The sequence below is a fragment of the Apis florea genome, unplaced genomic scaffold (genome assembly GCF_048593485.1).
Source record: "Apis florea isolate Af1SG1 unplaced genomic scaffold, ASM4859348v1 contig_1615_pilon, whole genome shotgun sequence".
NCBI lineage: Eukaryota > Metazoa > Arthropoda > Insecta > Hymenoptera > Apidae > Apis > Apis florea.
Window position 1 is genome coordinate 197,999 of NW_028256416.1, and position 16,565 is coordinate 214,563.

Below are 16,565 nucleotides of genomic sequence, written 5' to 3' on the forward strand. Positions count from 1 at the left end.
TCTTCCATCGAGCTACTATTTCTTTTTTTTTTTTTTTTTCGTTAAATAACTTTGATAAATTTAAACAGGATGCGCTTGAATTTTTAGAAAATAAAAGGAGATCTTATTTTCTTTAATTTTCTTAATGATCATAAAGTGGAACTGTGAATTCTTTGATAAAGCTAACGAGAGGAAAAAGAAGAAGAAGAGGAAGAAGTTTGGCGAATTTTTACAAAGTATCGAGAGAATCGTTAAAAGAATCTTATCTCGATATTATATCTTTGATTGATCGTTAAAACTTGTTTGTTGTAAAATTTCTTGATTATATTGTTCGTATAAAAAGATCTACATAAAAATAAAAAGAAGAAAGAGGAAAGAAAAATAATAATCGTTTAAAATATAAATGTCTTTTATCCGAGAATCCGGCTATCCAAGTGAGGCGAAAAGAGGCGAATAATAAAACTAATAAAAAATCGCGTGGAATATCGACTGCGTCAGAATCTTTCCTCGATATCTGACCGAATATTCCGCTCGAATATCTCTCGCCAAACGAGACGTATATTCAACGTCTAATATGTCTAGTACGAAGAATTTGGCGAACGAAGGATGAGAACGAACGCAGAGGAGAAATTCGCGAGAAAAAGAAAAAGGAATTACATCGATTATTTCGATTATAGATAATTATAATCGAAATAATCGAAATATAATGAAATTCGATGGTATAGCAACGGCTAATAGCATTCGATGGATTATTATTTTCAAATTAATCGATCGATTGCTATTAATCGGACTTAGAATTTGGGTTATGGTTGATTTGATTAATCGTTGTATTAATACGCGTATTAATCGGCGTATTATGTAGATTATTATAGGCCAGGATAATTATTAATGGCTTTGAAGTTAAATGGATTCGATGTTGTTTTATTTTTATTACAATTTATTTTATCTATAATTTGTACGTGTATTATTATTATACGGTATTAAGTTGATGTCACGTCAAAATTTAATATATAAATTTAATTGAAAACTTGATCGCTCTCTCTCTCTGTAACAGATCGAATTTTGTCTTTAACGAGAATTGATCCATCACTGTCTACTTTCTGGACAAAATGGCGAGAATTTAATTTAATAGTTCAAATATATTGCATTGTAATCAAATTAAAATTGACATTCCATAAAGGAATATTTCATTATAAATTATTTCGATACAAATTTTGATTTCGTTACGAAAAAAAAAAAACGAAATAAAAAAAAAATATATATATATATATAAATAACACGAATCGTTTCATGTTATATCGAGTACGAATTTAGCGCGCGATTTAAATTGACCATCGTTTAAGATGTATTTATATTCATCTCTTAAGTGAAGAATTACTTAAAATTAAATCGTTGAAGATAAATGAAATGGGGAAAAATAATGGATAAGTGCATAATTTATATCGATAAAAACATGCGTGATGAAAAAGAAATCAACAAGTCGATATAAATACAAAAGCGAATATGAACACTTATATATAAAGATAGTCTTTCTTAATAGAATCCTCTATATGCGTTCTCGAATTTATCCATTGTGCATATTTAACGATAACTTTAAAATTTTAAAGGAATAACGATTCTTAAATAAACCGCAATTCGATGCCTGTCGAATAGAGAAAGAGATTATTAAAATTTGCAATTGGAATATAAACACGCATAAATTTCGCTATATTTCCGTAATTAGATGTTAATTTGAATTATTTGAAAAATTCGTTAATTCGATTTCAATTATCGTAGTTTCTAATATATCTTATCGCGAAAAAAGAATCGACACGATTAATTTAATTTTAACAATATCGTTAAATTCGAACGAAAGATAATTAGAGAAGGTAAAAATAAATATATAAAAGATATAAAAGATTGGATTACAAGGAAGAACGCTTTACCTGTACGTAACAGGATTGAATTGAATTCTAATTAGGTAATTATATTAATGAATAATCAGTACATCGGTGGAAAATTAGTCAGTTTCATTTAGGTAATCCGATATATTTCAGTTATATCGTTTCATCGAAATGATCATGCTTAAATTAAATTTCCAATTTAAATATCGGTATAAAAGTATTACGATTATGTCCAAGATATATTCCGTTATTCGATAATATACATAGATATATCCTATATATGCGATCATCGTCAGATTTCTTCATCTTCGATGACCGAATTTTCCTCGAAAAGTCTCGTTCGAATCGACAAGGTATTGTCGCTCCGTCGTTTCTCTTATTTAAAAAAAAAAAAAAGAAAAAAAAAACATTACGTTTCAAAGAATTTCTTCGGGACAGAATTTGCCGCAAAGTTGGTCAACTTTTCGATCCGTCTAGTCCAATTTAAACCAACTCGTTTTGACACGTAGTGCGTCACATTTGCAGTCCCATCGCGCCAAAATTCCGATGCTTGAAATTCTCTCGATCCGATTATAGAATATGAAATATACGCGGAAATTTCAAGAATACGAGGAAAGATGGTCGTTATACCTTTCGATATATTCTTCTGAAAATGGTTATTTTCCAGTGGTTGTTTCTTCGAAAACTCCTTTTTTTTTTTTTAATCGAACGTTAATTTTGTTTAAACTCGGAGACTCGGAAAATAATTAATCTTTTTACGAGTAGATTTAAAACGTATTCGAACGATTCGAGCAGAGCAGAATTACAGCAGCATCCTACTTCTCGAAAGAGAGGGAATGGCTAGAAGCGATCTTTTTGCCACTTTATGGTAATTCCGGGATGGATGGAATACGATGCGGAAGACAGACCGACCTCTGCTCTATTGGAAACCGCCTGGAAATATTGGGCCGGAGATTATTTACATTTCAAACTAGACACAACTGGCTCCCATGGAAAATAATCCTTTTTTTCTCTCTCTCTCTCTTTCTCTCGTCTAATATTCGGGTAAAGATTTAGTCAAGGTTCGCTCGTAAATATATATATACACGCGTATTAATATTAATCGTATATAATTTACCCTGGGCATGTGTTTTCTCTCTTGCAAATAACGCAAATTTGCCTAAGCGAAACTCTCGAGTAAATGAACTAAATTCGCGAAAGCGAAGTAAAATTCGTTTCACAAGTTTCCCGTAAACACCCTTGTCTTCTATTAATGCAAACGATTAATAAAATACGGGACGTGTACAAACATTTTCGTTAAAATTATTTTTAAAAAGGGTGACGAATCGATCGATTACTTGGAAAGAAATCGCTCGCATCCCCTTTTTTAAATATATCTTACACGATTCTTCTACACGCGATTATATTCGTACAAATGTTTGAAATAAGGATCAAAACAGGGAAGCAAAATTTGATAAGGAAACAATTTAGCGATACGTTCACGCGACGAAATAGTGGATAATCGTTCGAAATGGGAAGATAAGGCCGCACGGGGATCGACAGGCTCTCGAGCAGCCGTAAAATTCCGAAGCACGCATCGGAAAATGGATTTTCCGCGATAACATCTCGTCTCTCGATCTTTCGACCGCGTGAGTTGACCGAAGAGATTTTTAGATATTCGATATCCCTTAAATCGCGACAGCCGCGTTAACAAATTTTTTTTTTTATAGCATCGAATAAAAGTTGGTGGCAACTTACGAACGATCGTTTTCAATTTTCTCGTCTATTTGAATTACTTTATATACGAAAGGATCGTGAATTGGGGAGAATTCGAGGCGTTGAATTTCGTGATATAATTGCGAAAGAAAGAAAAGGAAACGAGGGAAAAGGAGAGGAAAAAAAAAAAAGTAAGACTCACCGCTCAGGTAGAAATGACTGGTGGTGTTGTACAAGTTGGTGACGATGGGTTTGATATTGTCGAAGGTCATGGTCTTGAGTTTATTGTCCCTCAAATTGAGCATGTAGACCGCCGGTGCCCCGGCCAGGAAATCCGGCTCGAGAGTAACCAATTCGTTCTCGCTTAGGGTGAGTTGCTTCAGATTCCTCATTCCGTCCAACGCTTTCTCCGTGATGTATTTGATCTCGTTCTGATCCAGCTCCAACTCCGTCAACGAGGGCATCTCGATAAACGTTCGATCACCGATCATGGCGATTAGATTGCCCCGCAGATTCAAACTGATCAAACTCGTCAGCCCGTGAAAACTGTCCGCGGTGATCACCTTTATCTGATTGTTGGACAGGTCCAGCTCCTTTAGAGAGGCGAGATGCTTGAACGCCTTGTCGTGCAACGTATTGATGTTGTTCTCGTTTAGATAGAGATTCTTCAAGGAGGGCAGATTCACGAATATGTCTCTGGAAATTGAACGAGCAGAGTTGAAGGTATCTGGAAAAATTCATTCGCTCGAGATAAAAATATCGATCGGGTTGCCGTTTAATCTCGGGGGTGGAAAAATGATGGTGGATGGATAAATGGACGTTCTCTGTTCGCGGGCGAAACATTCGAGCGAAAATGGGAAGAGAAACGAGGAGTCGCGTTGTCGCGGATTTACGTATGAATATATACGTAAGGATACGACGCACCCTTCGGCGCGATTTTCGATAACGTCAGATACGTCAGAAATCATAATCACCGTACACACGGTTGGCGTTTTAACGAGACATCTTGAAGATAGAGGAATAGAAAGGTAGTGGAAATAATTTTTCGATAATCGTTAAGCGTCTCTCTTAACGATTACACGACACGTAATTTCATTCGATCGCTCTTGTATCGTAGATCGATACCGTATAAAGCGGAGATTTTGCGCTATTTGAGATCGTTTGAAATTACGTGTGTGTGTGTGTGTGTGTATAATTAATCGTAGATATATAAAGGAAGGAAAATAGATTCGATGCAAAGTGTTCTCTCGTGAATCCATCTAAAAGTGTAAATCAATCGATACGTTTTCACTTGTGCATCGATTTTGCATTTACGTTTCGTCAATTTGAGCATCGGTAAGGTAAACTTTGTATGCGTTTCGTTTAATTGTTTATTAACAAGGATGATAAGTTTGCGCTGGTGGCGATAATACGGCCGATACACACGAGCGGAATCGTGTTAACCAGTTTATCGATTAACTCTTAATTGCCAGTTGCACTCTATAAACTGCACGTTTTGTCGCGAAAATATAATTGAACAATCCGCGCAGAATTTATCGCGCCAATCATTTCCCGCGATTAATTTATCGATATAACGTGTTATTTATAACGTTGAACGTAAAAATGGATGCATGAAAGAAACGAGTGAAAGCGGCGAATATTTCGCGCATGTGAGAAAAATCTTTGCGGGTAACATACGGGGGAATATACAACAAGCACTAATAACAGCACTCGTGTCACACAGAGTTTCACAGGAATGTTACCCCCCGAATGATTAATCTGGTAATTCGAATTATTATTAACGGGGCTAACAAACGGCGAATAATTCGGATTTCGAAACGTAGGAAATTCGCGCGCGGAGATGCGAACTCGATTTGCCCCTAGAAACTGGTTGATTGGCCGACGCCAATCGCGAAATTCGATGGGCGAATTTATGCGCCCAGAACGAGCTTTCGTTTCGGGCACAGATTTCGAATTACGAAAGATCGAAAGAGAAAACTTCGTTTCGAGTTTTAATCCTACTCTTTTTTTCTCTTCTTTAGATCGCGTTTGATAAAAGTGTAGGAATTGGAATTATTAAACGGGGTAGAGCGATGAGGACGAAATTCAACAGCGTTGGAAATATCGATCCGCGCGAGTGAATATCGCGAGTAATGAATAACGAGATGCAGATTGGATTGGATTATATATTGCTAACTAAAGGAACTAAAGGGAAAATAAGGAGGCGGGTAAGATGAAGTTTTTCGTTTTTTGCGTATCGTGTTCCTACCTATTTATCTCGGTGATCCTGTTCTCGCTCAGATAAAGGACCGTTAGATTTTTCATGTTCTCGAACGCGTGCATCCTGAGGATCGAAATGGAGTTCCTGCTTAAATTGATATCGGTGATCATGGGCAGATTTGAAAATGCGTATTCCGCGATTTCGTTGATGCTCGCGTCCTGAATCGTGATAATTTGCAAGTTCTTGAGCAGCGCGAGCAACTGGACCGGTATATAATCCAACCCGTTCGGCGTTCGAACTACGAACTTGAGCTTTTGCAAGTAGATCTGCGAGTCGAAGTTGTTCCATGTCGGATCGTTGCTCGTAAACGGGTTCAATATGACGCAAGTTGCGTCCGTGGCGTTTCTCAACTCGTTGTCGTTGCAATAACAATACATGGGCGCCTGCATCCCCTTTATCTCGCATATGTTGGCGTCCTTCACCTCCTTGGCGACCTTCTTCTTCCCCCCTCGAGACCTCGTCGACGCCGACAAACTCGAGGCTACGATCGAGACGAGGAACAAGATTTGAAGAAACAGCCGGGATAATCGTCTCATCTCGAACGGATCTGCGAACAGAGAGAAATTTCTCGTTGGAAGTCGTTTCTGCGGTTAATAATAATTCAAATACTTGGATCGATGGCGAAAGGATAAACGGGGAGGGGAGGGATTATGCGATCGGCATAACAATAGCGACGATGCGATCAAAGATTCAGAGGTGGCGATTAATTATCGAAATCGGATACGATTGAAATCGTACGACGTTAACGTAAGATCGTGGATTGGAGAAGAAGAAGAAGAATCGTTGCAGCCTGTTGAAAGGCGGAGTGATCGAAGGAAAGGCTTATCTTGGCGTTGACCACCTTCGTTCGACCGTTATGGTTCATCGGGCTAGAAAAATCTGGTCGGGAACAAAGAAAGGGAGAAAGTGGCGAGAGAGGGAGGGAGGAAAAGGAAAAAAGGTAAGAGGAGGAAGGAAAGAGTTTGAGAGTTTGCGTGGATAGACGGGGCCAGGTGCGAGTCTTTCACCTGTCGTCGCCATCGCTCGACTTTTTTCCCCTTAGCCTCTTCCGCAAAACGAACGGCGACGAGCCGAAAAGGGAAAGCGACACGCGAGAAACCCTTTGAAAAATTATCATCCCGAGCGGAACGTTCGCATAATGCCTTTATTTTTCAAACTGTCGCTCAATATTCGCGCGATTCTCTTTTTTTCAACGGAGAAACCGCCTGCTTCTTTCTCTTCCTCCTTCTCCTTCTCCTTCTCCTCCTCTTCTTTTTCCTTTTTCCTTTTTCTTTTTCTACTTTTCGCGCGAGCACACGCAATTACGAGCTTTACGGCTCGTGTAACGTCGGAGATAACGGACGGAAAAATTTCGTCGATTCGAGTTTTATTTTAAGTTGGTTCAGAAATATTTCGAGAATCCGAATTCCATTTCTCGCGAACGAAAGAGAATAAAAGAAATATCTCGGAATTTGTTATTATCTCGATGCGTTTTTTTTACTCCGCCTTTTTATTTTACGACACGAAACGGCGCGATTCAGTACGCTTCATCCTTTCGTTTCCTTTCCATCCTTCGTTTCGTAATTGAAAATTCAACGCTACCCTCGTGCGACGAGGGTGAAAATAAAAGAAAAAGGTTCGGGCCCCCCGATTTTTTTCCCCACTCCTCTGAACTCGCATAAACGTGAGAAAAACGTGAGAAAAAAAGAAGACGCGTTCCGTTTCCGTCCTCGCGATCGTTATCACTTTGCACACAATGCGTGTGTATAAACAGTGAGGAGGCGGGTTTGAAAGCGCGGAAACGAACGATTCCGTTTCGAGCAAGGTTGCGCTTTTGTAAACGTGGCAACGGGATGGATGGGTTCGACGTTCGTTCTCGCGAATAGAGTCCATTCACAAATGACCTGAATTTAGAGAATATGTATTTTCGCGACGCAGCCCGGTGTAAAGAGAGATAAAGCAGCTTGATGAAAGTGTGTATGGAAGCGGGTGGTGGAAGCGGTGCGCGCCGATCTTTAATTTTTAATCGTGCAATCAAGCACGGTTATCGGCTTGGCGCACGCACAATAGTCCGTTCGAGGTCACAATTAACGGTCACAATTAATCCGTACGATACGATCGAAGGGAGCGCGCGAGAATTAACGCACACCGAGAAATTTTCAAGAGGGCCAATTCAACGCACGAAATATCGCGACAGAATCTTTCGAAGAGAAGAGTTTAGGAGGATGAGAAAACGAAACGATTCATCGTTGATGAATTTTGGCCAAGTATCCCGATTTCGATTTATTCCTTTACGAGATATGTTTTACGAGCTCGGTTTTTACTTTCGAGCGAATTATTGTACCGACAGAGTCGATAAAACGAAAATCGAGGTAATCAACGGTTTATAAACGACGACAGGGGCAAATGAATACGTAAGTTGGAGAATGGAGAGGAAAAAATCTGAATGGAATTCGTCCGCGCGAAATTTGTTAACAAAATTAATGCAAATTTTATGAATCGATCGATTGGAATCTCGCGCGACACGATATTCGTCGAGGTTGTAAAATTCCACAGCGGTTCGTACCGATCGAATATTCCACGTTCAAAGTCCGATCGTCCGTCGTGTCGGATGCCGTTCAAATTAGCTTGTTTCGGAAAGAGGAGAGCGGGGGGGAAAGATCGATCGACCGATCTTGGAATTGGTTCAAATTTCCATAAAAAATGACGATTACATATCTCATTCGCGCATCTCGACGCGAAAAAAAAGAAAATAAATAAAAACGTCGAGTCGCAACGTTTGGAAAACGATACTCCCCGCCAACTTTCCAGACCAACTAACGAATTAAATAAATGTCGAAGCGCGGTTAATTGGACGGTTTGCTCGATACGTTCGAACTCTGAATCGTTGAAATTTTGGTAAATAAAACGAATAACATTTCGGTGGTAACGAATCGAAGGAAGATAAAGAAAAAAAAAAAAAGGATCGCAGAGAAATTTCCGACGTACACGGGGAAGAGAAGAAGCAAAAAAAAAAAAAAAAAAAAAAGGAAAGAGCGGGGGAAACTTTTAAATGAAATTCCTCGAGAATAAGCGAAACTCGTTCATCCCTTTATATCGAAGCGATGGAGGGAGCGGAGGAGGATGCGTGTCGATTTGCGCACACATTCACCGAGGCGGGAACAGAAGGATTCCTGTTTAGAAAGCGGCAGAGTTCGTATTTCGTTACCTCGGCACGGGCGAAACGTCGTCGTCTGCGGAATGTTAAGGCGACGACGCTGCAGATACGAGAGAATAGAACTGGAACTAGACCGAGGGAAATCTTTTGTATTATTTCTTTAATATTTCTTTCTTTTTTTTTTTTTTTCGCTGTTGGACGCTCGTTGGTTCAATGCCTTCCTCTGATATCCCCTTATCTAAACCTGAGTTTCCGTACCAACGAGTTTCCTCACCGAGACTTTTATTTTACCAAATCTGCTCCCCGCATTCAAACCGCTTCTTTCCATCCAGAATCGTACAATTTTACGATCGTCGAATCCAGGTGCTTTATCAACACTCGAAACTTATATTCAAATTTACAAATTACAAATATTTCGTAAACGTGATGTAGGAGAGGAAGCGAGAGAGAGAGAGAGAGAGAGAGAGAGAGAGAGAGAGAGAGAGAGAGAAGAAAGCGATTTCGAGATTCAAAGGTATTCGAAGATGGGAATCTATAAATTTGCTGCGCGAAACGGATTTTATCCGAGAGACAGACGGAGAGAAGGGCGCGAATGTCGAGCAACCCGTTAAAAGATGGATGCATCTGGCACGGCCGATCGTTGGTTGGAAAAAGTCACGATTCCCGCCGGAAGCGAGGCACGCTCCAAGGGTTGGGGCGGGATAGGAAATGGAGGTAGAGGCAGACGACCTCCGATAAGTCTCCTTAATTAGAATCTTATCGGAACGCGAGTCACACGCGACGGATACCCGGAAGTAGCTTCTCTTCTTACCGATGAATCACCAACCAATGGTAATTTTCGCGTTTAATTTGTTAGCACAGACGCGTCCACCGCTTTCCCCCAACCTTTCCCTAATAAATCCTCGCTCCTTCCAATAATCGCCACGTTTACGTTCCCTTTCAATTTTCGAATATCGTTTTCTTCGCGCGAAAACTCATTTGACGCGAAATCGATCGACGAATTTCAAACGAAACAACGCGAGGTCGCGTATCGCAAAAAGTACAATTTACGCGAATACTTGGAAATACGTTTATCCTCGGTCGACGTTGATCTCCGACGTATCAAAATTTTGTTTCACGCGAAACGTTATATATACGCGCGTGCATAAATCCTTCCAGACACTATACCTCGTTACTTCTCCATCTTCTACCAACCGTAATTCGTGTACTCGAATTTATCGATCGCGGTACGCGTATTACGCGCGTGCAAAATTTAAAGACGTCCGTCTTAACTCCTCGATCGAGAAAGAAAAATCGATAAAAAACTCAATTCATCGATATTCGATCGTAGCGATCTAAGATATATTTCGATCGTGCATACGTATGTATTGTTGCACGAAGATTAAGAACGAATTCGGTGAAAAAAAAAAAAAAAAAAAAAAAAACATTATAGCCTCGATTTTCCAATCGACCAATTATTTTCCATCCGAGCACCGTGTAAAAATGTACGCTCTCTTCAAACAACTGTCAACTTTTCATCTTTGTCCATCGAAACGATATATAAATGTTTTTCATCCTCGAACAAACAATTCGATTTTTCAGCTGCTCGATCTAATCTCTACGTATTTACATAGCTATATACGACGATACACTTTGCAAAGAGAAACTTGTACGCCTTTCCTGCACCAAGAAATTCGTAATCTCGATAATTGGTTTATCGTCGTTGCCCGGAACGCGTTATTGGAATATCACGTACAATAGGGAGCTTTTTATAAAATTAAAAAGCCTTGCCTTCGGGAGGTTCATGTATTCGCGCAAAGTGCGCGTTTTATACAAGTTTGATACGATTTCTCTTTAAACAGGAATTTCTATGCATTTCCAAGAAGAAATTTCTTTCTTTTTTAATCTCCATAGAAATATATATCTTGCAAATTTCACGTTTTTCGAATGGAATTTTTCTTTTCCCGAGTATCGGCTCTTTCACATGTAAATACATCTTAAGAGAAATCTATCGAATTTTACGTATCCGATGAAACGTCGTCGATTATATACATTGAAGTGCACGACACGTGCGTGAGAATGATCGTTTTTCATTTTTCTTCACTTAAATAATTAAGTCTCCTTATCGGATCGTAATCTTACGAAACTCTCGCCGATTCGTTCGAGAATATCCTCTCTTCTTAAGAAGAGATTTACGAACGAGAAATCGTTAATTCCCGCTGATTTTCATTGAAATCGACGAACGAACGAACACGGTTCCTGCCATTTTCCAAATCCGCATCTTTGACCAGGAAGCGATAATCCCAGGGCGAAAGAACAAGGATTATCCTTTGGCCGACAGTCGTTGAAATTTTCCTCGGGATATAGAAAGTTGATCGTTTCCCGGGACGACCAAATTTCCGGATATCGCCCATTTTTGTCGTTTTTATTCCATCTCGCGATACTCCACTCCACGTTATCCCCACCTCTCTCGTCTTTTTTCCATCCATGATCGAGAGGGAGGGAAAAATATGTCGTTGGAAAAATATTTTTCCGGCGATGATTTCTTTTTTTTTTTTTTTTTTTTTTTTTTTTTTTTTTTAAAAAAGAAGACGAATGAAAATTTGGTATTTGAAAAAAAAAAAAAACGGAAAAGAACGTCGGAAAATTGAAAGAATTTTTCCAAAAGAACATTTCCCTATTGTATGTATTCAATTTTTATCGCGAAAAGTAATATATACGTGTATTAGAGATTCGAACGAGTAATATTTAATTTTTCGAGAAGAAAATAATTAATTTTTTTCGAACGAAATTTGAAACATAGATTGATCGATGATCGAAGGATTATTAATCGGTCGTACATATATATATTCCGAATAAATTAATTTAATTAACAGAGGAATTAAATGGAGGAGAATGTCTTTTTGAAGCGAATAGGATGAATCTCGCCTAGAGATCCTTCGATCCAAAATACTTTTACGCGTATTAATTACGAGTACGAGTATTATTATTTCGAAATGGACGTGATATTAATGCCTGTTTCAATATAATAATGAATTATATCATCCCCATTACGGATCGAATTGTTTGGAAGAAAAATTTTACTTTGTGCGTATAATCGTGTACGTATAATTCGATTTAATTAAACAATAATCAAGAAACGAAATTAATTTATATATGATTATATATAATATATAAATGAAGGAATAACACAAGGGAATCGTGTAAAGTTTTGCTATACAAATACGAGAACACGTTCGCTGCATTTCTCCGTCATGCTTGTCTTACGCGATAAAAAAAAAACACCATTCGTCGATGGTATAAGTTATATTTAACTTAACGTAACCAGAACGTCGTTTAAAATAATTCGTAAGAATAATATTTCACGGGCAACAAATTTCGATTGTCGTTCGTTATCGTTATCTCTTATCATTTTCTTCTTCTTCTTCTTTTTTTTTTTTTTTGGGAAAACGAAACGTGCATATATCTATAATCGTGGAAGCTCGATTCTTCTGGAAAAAGACGATGAGAATTTTTGAGAGGGCGAAACAGATGGTTCGAGCCGTGTTTAACGATAATAACGGGAGGACGAGACGACGAGGCGTGTTCGATTTTATCGAGTCCGGGAAAAATGGTGAAATTTTTCGAGAAGGGATTTTCCCTTTATCGAGGGAAACTACTGGCCGACAAAGTTTTCGCAAGTCACCACGCTCCACCTCCATTTCCTCTTCTACACACGAGCCCCGACGGCTGGAGCGAAGCCATCGATCGAGCCATCTCTCGCGGACCAAGAAAATGATCCACCTTCGTTAATTATAGATGCAGCTCGGTCGATGGATCGGGCGTGTGCACGCGCCAACGGTGCTGCTGTTGCGTGTGATTATCGAGATTTTACAAGTGGCTCGAGGGGATCTCGTCGCGATAAGTCTAGCCCCACGAGATTTGTGGAGCTAGCGTTTTCCGCTTTTTCAAACAGATGTTCCGTCATTTATTAATTATTAGCTTTATCGGAGAGTGAAGCTGTATTCCCCCCCGCCCCTCTCTATTTACTTTCAAACAACGTCGACGATTTTTGCTCCGTTAATTCTAAATACGAGAACGAGAACGAGAATAAACGAAAATTTTTGAGATTAAAAAATAGTCGGATAAAAAATTTTATCGAAATTTGTTAATTTCGTTTCGAAAAGGAATTGGTTAAGATTTTTTCCTCGAAACGAGGAATTTGTTCCACCGTGGAAGATTGAAAACCGTCGAAACCGTTTTCTGACGGTCCTGTCATCATTCATGCCATTCTGGATGATTCAGAAGGGAAGCGCACAATACACCTTAGCTCGACTCGCTCCTTTGAAAGAGGAAGTTGTGTGCGGAGACGAACAATCGGCGCAAAATCTGAAAATAACGCACGGCCATGACGCGGTTCCCGTAAACGGGCGCATTTATTCCACGGGCAAAAGAGAAGCATCTCCCATTGGCCCCCTCGAGATGAATTCGAGCGAAACGCTCGAGCGGATCCGGCCAACGGCACAAAGCCTTGTACGCGCGGTTCTCCGGCTAACGATACGTGTGCGTTAAAGCCGGCTGGAAATGTAAATATCGCGTGTCGCGCATTGATGTTCCCGTAAAACAGCCGCTGGAATTCCTTCCACTTCCCTTTTGCCCGTGTCGGAACATGCTTGGAAAATGGGACATCGCGTATGAAAATTTCACGTTTCAGAGACACGGACGGGCGGTCGTACAAGGCCTACGACGAGAATTGAATTACGACACCATTTTACGCGAGAGAGGGATGTATTTAAAGTATCCTCTTTGCGTTTAATGTCGCCATTCCGTTCCTACCGTCGTTCAAAGCGCGCCATCACCGATTACTTTTCCTCGATCCTACCGGTGAGGGGGAAAAAAATGATTACCGTCAACAGGTATACACGAAAGTATTAAACTCTGTCTCTCGACTAATCTTTGATAATCCACGCAGTGTAACGAAAAATAGTGTCTTTTTTTAAACAAAACAAAAAAAAAAAGCAACTCGACTTTAATTCTATAACAATTAACGAACGAGACGCGTGACAAATTATCGTAAGATATTTCATCGACGGAGAAAATCCCTTCCTTTAAAGTCATCTCGTTTAGAAAGCGGCACTCGTGCGGTACGGTTAAATGGCAGATGATTTTTCGACTCGCGTTCCCTTTGCGACGGATAGAGTGGAGACACTTTTCTCCGAGAGCGCGTCTTTTCCCGTGTCTCCTGGATGAGGGTGAATTCGTCGACGAGAAACGGGAGACGGATTCGATCGAGAATTCGAGGGATGCCTCGAAAGATGAGGATGAGAATTTTTTCATCAATTATATCGTATATTCGAGTAGATAGGAATACTTTGGATGATCATCGAGCGTGTTAACGACGATGAGAATAATAATAATGGAATTGGAATGTAAAATCGAGATTGGAACGAAGATCTAAGACGAAGCGGAAAACAAAGAAGAAAAATACCGGGTGGTGATTAATCGAAGATTTTCTTAACGTACGACAAACCTAAGGTTCCTTCCTTAAAAAGCTCTCAACTGTTAAGAAATCGTTAAGAGGATCTTTCTAATTATCGTGGAACCAGAAAAGTGCTCGCTCCGAGTGTAATTAATAAAGAAGCAGGCCGGATTACCGGAGCAATCTATGCCTCCCCTTTCAATCCTCACGAAACTTATTGACCCGCTTTCGATTAATTACGCATTCTTTTCTCTCTCTCTCTCTCTCTCTCTTCCAACGTAATTTTAACGATTTTCCCCATCCCGTTTCAGCATTCACGGATTCGTCAACGCGTATCTTTTATTCCTATTAATTAGGACGCGGCTTTTGTTTCAGCTGCGGGACGAATCTTAATCACGTTTGCGATGCGACGTCGACCGGGAAAAATTAACGCGTCGTAGCGGTAAAATAAACTTCTCCCTTTCTTCTTCCCTTTTTTCCCCCCACCCCCGTTGATAATAATTTACCTTTCCGCCTAATCCAATTTGCCTCGCGACCAACTTGCCTCGTGATTCGCGGGGAGATAGAGGGGATGGAGATGTAGGTGTACGTGGACGAGAGGTGAGTAGTAACGAAACGTGTGTACACTTTTATCGAAGAAAAAAAAAAACGATTTTTCGTCGTGACGATCCGAGAAAAAAATTCGCTTGCACGAATATATCGATATATTCGGACTGATTAATTTCTCTCGCGTTATTACACGCATGCCGGCGAGAAGCGCTCCAACTAGTCCAACTATTTTCCATCATCGTTCCAGCTGGCCTCGTATTTTCCATTCGAGGCATTTTCCAACGATTAGAGGCTCACCGATATTCGCTAAAAGTCAGCATCGTTCACCATCCCCCGCCAATTTCGTCGAGGATATTGGAACCGTTGATGATGAACCGTCGAGGATGCATCGCTCGAACCGTGTTCTCGATCGGAGCGATCGATACATCTTTGAAGAAATCATGGATAATAATAATACGTTCGAATAGAGGGAGAAAATAAACTTTTTCACGATTACGTAAGTAAGTAAGTATTTATGCGTGTATATCGTATTAGAGAGAGAGAGAGAGAGGAAAAGAGACTATGCAGGAAAGAAAAGGGCAAGAAGGGAACGAAGAGCGAATGAGATACGCCACGAGGTGCGAGGAATTTCATTTTGTCCTATCACCGTGCTCGTGGGACAACGTAATAATGGTCAACGAACTAGCAAACCGCATTTAAGAATTTATCTCGTCGCATCTCAAGTGTCAACCGACGTAATTACGTGAAAATTATGCAAAGCATCTCTCTCTCTCTCTCTCTCTCTCTCTGTCTACGTAATATCATCTACGAATTCTGTCTCTTGGTAATACGTAAAATGTTTTTCTCGATTAATCGATACGATTTTAAAACTTTTTTAAAATCATTTTGCTCCCGATTCGAAACCGAAGGACCAGGAAATTTTCAATATTTATTTTCAATCGTCGAGTTTCCTCGTATAGGGAGCTAACGTTTAGGGAAACGTTGCGAGGAAGAAACGAAAGTGATTCGATTTTTATTCTTTCTTTCTTTACACAGTTTTTTTTTTTTTTTTTTTTTTTTTTTTTTACAAAAACCTTGAAACTCGAAACTTTTCCGTTTCTGATCGAACCAAAAATTTTTGAAGAAAGATTAATACGTTGTCTAAAAAAGAAAAAAAAAAAAATTCACCGTGTTTCTTTCTCGTAGAAGAAAGAAGGGGATACGAGCGAAAGAAATACGCAACAAAGAAGAATATTTCACCGATTCACTTTTTACGCTCGATATTTCTCGATATATGTAATTTGCAAATTAAAGAAAAAAGATAAGTAAAATTTCCGATCCGTAGATTTTTAAATATAAAAAAAGAATCTTGTGTGATTCGAATAATTAGTTTCTACGACATGCTTATTCCTGCATAATATAGCGTCATAATAAAGATAAAAGCGTCATTTTCTATTCGTGCGTGTCTCGCTTCGTAATTTATCCAACGTGATTTTCTCTGCTTAATCTCGCCTTTCGTTTAGATACATCCCTTTTGCAACGCGTTCATCTTCTAACGACAGCGAAATCCCTCCCCAAATGTACGCGCGCATTTCTGAAATAGAGATGGATCATCGAACGAATATTTCTTCTTTTAATTGAAAAAAA

The 16,565-nt window shown here is 39.4% G+C and overlaps 1 protein-coding gene and 1 long non-coding RNA gene across 3 annotated transcripts in view; one reads left to right on the forward strand and one right to left on the reverse strand.

Annotated features, from left to right (window-relative positions):
• LOC105736474 (uncharacterized) overlaps positions 1 to 16,565 on the forward strand; it is a 106,999-nt gene that overhangs the window by 66,975 nt on the left and 23,459 nt on the right. Inside the window, exons 5-6 of one of the 2 annotated variants that reach the window (XR_015290857.1) lie at positions 14,766 to 14,990; positions 15,187 to 15,439. The exons of the other annotated variant lie outside the window; for it this stretch is intronic. This is a non-coding gene — a long non-coding RNA (uncharacterized LOC105736474). Of the gene's footprint in view, positions 1 to 14,765; positions 14,991 to 15,186; positions 15,440 to 16,565 lie in introns of those variants that run through there. 2 annotated transcript variants of the gene reach the window in all.
• The window catches only part of Con (leucine rich repeat protein connectin), a 165,300-nt gene that overhangs the window by 53,519 nt on the left and 95,216 nt on the right, over positions 1 to 16,565 (reverse strand). Inside the window, exons 2-3 of the mRNA XM_003690236.4 lie at positions 5,806 to 6,364; positions 3,760 to 4,253 (exon numbers count right to left, since the gene is read on the reverse strand). Coding sequence (XP_003690284.2) covers positions 3,760 to 4,253; positions 5,806 to 6,353 — 1,042 coding nt within the window. The 5' untranslated portion in view covers positions 6,354 to 6,364. The remainder of the gene's footprint in view (positions 1 to 3,759; positions 4,254 to 5,805; positions 6,365 to 16,565) is intronic.